Genomic DNA, 4,690 nt, shown 5'->3' on the forward strand with positions numbered 1-4,690 from the left:
GAGAAACGCAGTGATTTCATTCCGCCGTGTTGCCCACTCCCCGCCTCGTCCCTGCCTCCCACTCCGCCCCCCTGCTTTGCCATTTTAATCGGGCTTCCTTGTTTCTTTCTCCCCCGCATCCTGCTCTCTCCGGCACCCTTCCCCAAGGTTTGCCTGTAGGTACCTGAACTGACACCGACGGTGCCTAAAGATGCTGAGCGGCGTTTGGTTCCTCAGTGTGTTAACCGTGGCCGGGATCTTACACACGGAGAGCCGCAAAACTGCCAAAGACATTTGCAAGATCCGCTGCCTGTGCGAAGAGAAGGAAAACGTCCTGAATATTAACTGCGAAAACAAAGGATTTACAACTGTCAGCCTGCTCCAGCCGCCCCAGTATCGCATCTACCAGCTTTTCCTCAATGGAAACCTCCTGACCAGACTGTACCCTAACGAGTTCGTCAATTACTCCAACGCCGTGACTCTCCACCTGGGCAACAACGGGCTGCAGGAGATCCGCACCGGGGCGTTCAGCGGCCTGAAAACCCTCAAGAGACTGCACCTCAACAACAACAAGCTCGAAGTGCTGAGGGAGGACACCTTCCTGGGCCTGGAAAGCCTCGAGTATTTGCAGGCCGACTACAATTACATCAGCGCCATCGAGGCGGGGGCGTTCAGCAAACTGAATAAGCTCAAAGTGCTCATCCTGAATGACAACCTTCTGCTGTCGCTGCCCAGCAATGTGTTCCGCTTCGTCCTCCTGACCCACTTAGACCTGAGAGGGAACAGGCTGAAAGTGATGCCTTTCGCGGGCGTCCTTGAGCATATCGGAGGGATCATGGAGATCCAGCTGGAGGAAAACCCATGGAATTGCACTTGTGACTTACTTCCTCTCAAGGCTTGGCTGGACACCATAACGGTTTTCGTGGGGGAGATCGTCTGCGAGACCCCCTTTAGATTGCACGGGAAAGATGTGACCCAACTGACGAGGCAAGACCTCTGTCCCAGAAAGAGTACTGGCGACGCCGGTCAGAGGGGCGGCCACACTGACACTCACGTCCAAAGGCTGTCACCTACAGCGAATCCTGCTCTCAACCCGACCAGGGCTCCAAAAGCCAGCCGACCACCCAAGATGAGAAATCGCCCAACTCCCCGGGTCACTGTGTCGAAGGACAGGCAGAGCTTTGGACCGATCATGGTGTACCAGACCAAGTCCCCTGTGCCCCTCACCTGCCCCAGTAGCTGTGTCTGTACCTCCCAGAGCTCCGACAACGGCCTCAATGTCAACTGCCAAGAAAGGAAGTTCACCAACATCTCCGACCTGCAGCCCAAACCCACCAGTCCAAAGAAACTCTACCTGACGGGGAACTATCTTCAAACCGTCTACAAGAACGACCTCTTAGAATACAGTTCTTTGGATCTGCTGCACTTAGGAAACAACAGGATTGCGGTCATTCAGGAGGGTGCCTTCACAAACCTGACCAGTTTACGCAGACTCTATCTGAACGGCAATTACCTTGAAGTGCTGTATCCGTCCATGTTTCACGGACTGCAGAGCTTACAGTACCTCTACTTAGAGTATAATGTCATTAAGGAAATTAAGCCGCTGACCTTCGACGCTCTGATTAACCTACAGCTCTTGTTTCTGAATAACAACCTGCTGCGGTCCTTACCTGACAACATATTTGGGGGCACGGCCCTCACCAGGCTGAATCTGAGAAACAACCACTTTTCCCACCTGCCCGTGAAAGGGGTTCTGGATCAGCTCCCAGCGTTCATTCAGATCGATCTGCAAGAGAACCCGTGGGACTGCACCTGTGACATCATGGGGCTGAAGGACTGGACGGAGCACGCCAATTCCCCCGTCATCATCAACGAGGTGACCTGTGAATCTCCCGCTAAGCATGCAGGGGAGATACTGAAGTTTCTGGGGCGGGAGGCCATTTGCCCGGACAGTCCAAACTTGTCAGACGGAACCATCCTGTCCATGAATCACAACACAGACAGCCCTCGGGCGCTTAGCGTGGCTCCCAGCTCCTACCCCGAACTACACACTGAGGTTCCGCTGTCCGTCTTGATTTTAGGATTGCTTGTGGTCTTTATCTTGTCTGTCTGCTTCGGCGCTGGCCTGTTCGTCTTCGTCCTCAAACGCAGAAAGGGGGTGCCAAGCGTCCCGAGGAGCGCCAACAGCCTAGACGTGAGCTCCTTCCAACTGCAGTATGGGTCCTACAATACCGAGACGCAGGAGAAGACGGACGGCCACGTCTACAACTACATTCCCCCTCCGGTGGGGCAGATGTGCCAGAACCCCATCTACATGCAGAAGGAAGGGGACCCGGTAGCCTACTACCGAAACCTGCAGGAGTTCAGCTACGGCGACCTGGAGGAGAAGAAGGAAGGGCCGGCCACGCTTGCTTACACTATCAGTGCCACGGAGCTGCTAGAGAAGCAGGCCGCCCCGAGAGAGCCCGAGCTGCTGTACCAGAACGTCGCCGAGCGAGTCAAGGAGCTCCCCAGCGCAGGACTGGCCCACTATAACTTTTGTACCTTACCTAAAAGGCAGTTCGCCCCTTCGTATGAATCTCGACGCCAAAACCAAGACAGAATCAATAAAACCGTTTTATACGGAACTCCCAGGAAATGCTTTGTGGGGCAGTCCAAACCCGACCACCCTTTACTGCAAGCTAAGCCGCAGTCAGAACCAGACTACCTCGAAGTTCTGGAAAAACAAACTGCAATCAGTCAGCTGTGAAGGGAAACCATTGACAACCCTATGGCATCCCAGGATGCCGCGACATTGGCTTTTGTGTGTTCTCTCTTTCTCAGCATCAATGGGGGACTTTGAAAATGTCTGGGGGATGGGGTGAAGCAATGATACTACTTTTCCGAGTTTTCCTTTAAATTATTTCTCTCTCGCTCCCCTCCCCCACCTTTTCTCCCCTTCTCTCCTTAGGAATCATCATCGAACATGAATGTTTTCTACAGTGCATTTTTTTTCATATATTTTGTTTGATGGTTTTGTTTCTTTCTTTCTTCCTTTATTCTTCCAGTGTGGGAATGGGAAGAGGAGGTTGTAGTGAATGAAGAAAGAGTAAGCAAACTTTTCGCGGTAAAAATGGATATTTAGCATATTTTGTAGAAGATCTCCAAAGATCTTTTGAGACTATAAATTCTTTTGTAAATAATGATATATGGTATTTCTGTCTTCAGTACCAAGTATAGCCACTAGGCATCACTCCTTTGTGTTAAAGTGCCTTCGCACTTTAAGTACATTACTTAAATGTTGCTTTTAGCTTTGATAAATTGAACAAATTTTAATGTGTTGTATTTTTGAAATTAAAAACACTGTAAAATAGATCAAAATGTCAGCTATATTAAGTCAACGTACAGTTTGCTTGAGTTATAGAAACCAGCCTGTCATCAAATGATTCTAGTTGTAGGACTTTAGAGATTTAACTGTAAAATATTTCCTTTCTTCTGGGTTTGTTCTAAGTGATTTTATTTAAGTCAACTAAGGGGATTTAACAGTGGACTAGAGGTCAGACTGCCTCAGTCGGGATTAGTAATTCATTAATAAAATATATTTAACACAATATAAAAGTGAATTGAACAATTAATGCCCTTCCGTAAATCATTATTTTACACTAACATCATCAGTGTTTTAGATTATTTTCCTAATTAAGAGTGCATTACACAACTTGTAATATATTTTTTCTGCATTAAATTAGATATTTTTGTATATTTAAATGAAAGAGTCTGTATTTCTAACTTTTTAATTGAAATTAATATTTTTTCTGCCTATTGAGACATTTTCTATAAACACACACCAGTAGAGGCCGCCACACACCTCACTTAATAAAGACATATGAGCCATTAAATACCTTGAAGGAAGGAAGACTTCCAAGGTGAAATTAAAACATCCCATGTAAGTTCTCTGCAAATTCAAGGCAGCAGAGACAAATGTATACGTTACTTTCTGTTTCTTCTAGGGTTAAAGATTACACTCAGAATCCTCAATCTTCACATTTTCAGAGAAAGCAGCATGTTCCCCTTACATTTATTGAAGCATTAATGGGGTGCTATCAGATCATGTACTATTTGCATCTCCGAATCAATTCAAAAGGACCTAAACCAAAAAAGTAAGGCTCTTTTTCCCTCTGCCTTCTTCAGGCGTGGGTTACTTGAATTTTTCCTCATCAGCTCAAGCAAGCCTTTCGTTTTGGTCTTCGCATTAAAATGATTTTAACGAATCGAGTCTATACAACATTTATGAAGCCTTATTAGCTTGTAAAGAATTTTTAGATGCAAACATTATGGTGTGGTTTAAACAAACAGCCCTTCTTTACAACAAAAAATAGTTTTGTTTTGTCTATTGTAAATCCTTATGCAACTGGGATGGTGATCTGCATATAAAGTAGTCCAGCTTTTCAATTCCTTATTAAAGCAATTGATGGCGTCTGAAAGAAGCACACTGTTTCCTTTTCATAAATAGGTTACTGCACATAATAATCCTTTATTATCATGTGGAGATTGAAGTGGATCCTCATAAGTTACTTTTAAAGCTTTAAAACGACTAACAGTATAGTGTCCGTCACTATAAACAATTCATGCGATAGGCTTTCAATTAGAAATTGCTTGTATTAATAACCACTGGTGCAAAATTGTTTTTTAACAATAGAAATTAATTATGGGTATTTAAATGTAAAGGCCATTC

General features: G+C 45.8%; 1 protein-coding gene across 1 annotated transcript; it reads left to right on the plus strand.

Annotated features, from left to right (window-relative positions):
• Positions 1 to 20: 20 nt before the first annotated feature.
• On the plus strand, positions 21 to 3,655 carry SLITRK2 (SLIT and NTRK like family member 2). The gene has a single exon (XM_077747820.1). It carries the CDS (start codon positions 191 to 193, stop codon positions 2,726 to 2,728), a length of 2,538 nt encoding a protein of 845 aa, XP_077603946.1. The 5' UTR covers positions 21 to 190; the 3' UTR covers positions 2,729 to 3,655.
• The last annotated feature ends 1,035 nt before the right edge of the window (positions 3,656 to 4,690 follow it).

Source organism: Crocuta crocuta, unplaced genomic scaffold (assembly GCF_008692635.1).
Source record: "Crocuta crocuta isolate KB4526 unplaced genomic scaffold, BGI_CrCroc_1.0 scaffold385, whole genome shotgun sequence".
Classification (NCBI taxonomy): Eukaryota; Metazoa; Chordata; class Mammalia; order Carnivora; family Hyaenidae; genus Crocuta; species Crocuta crocuta.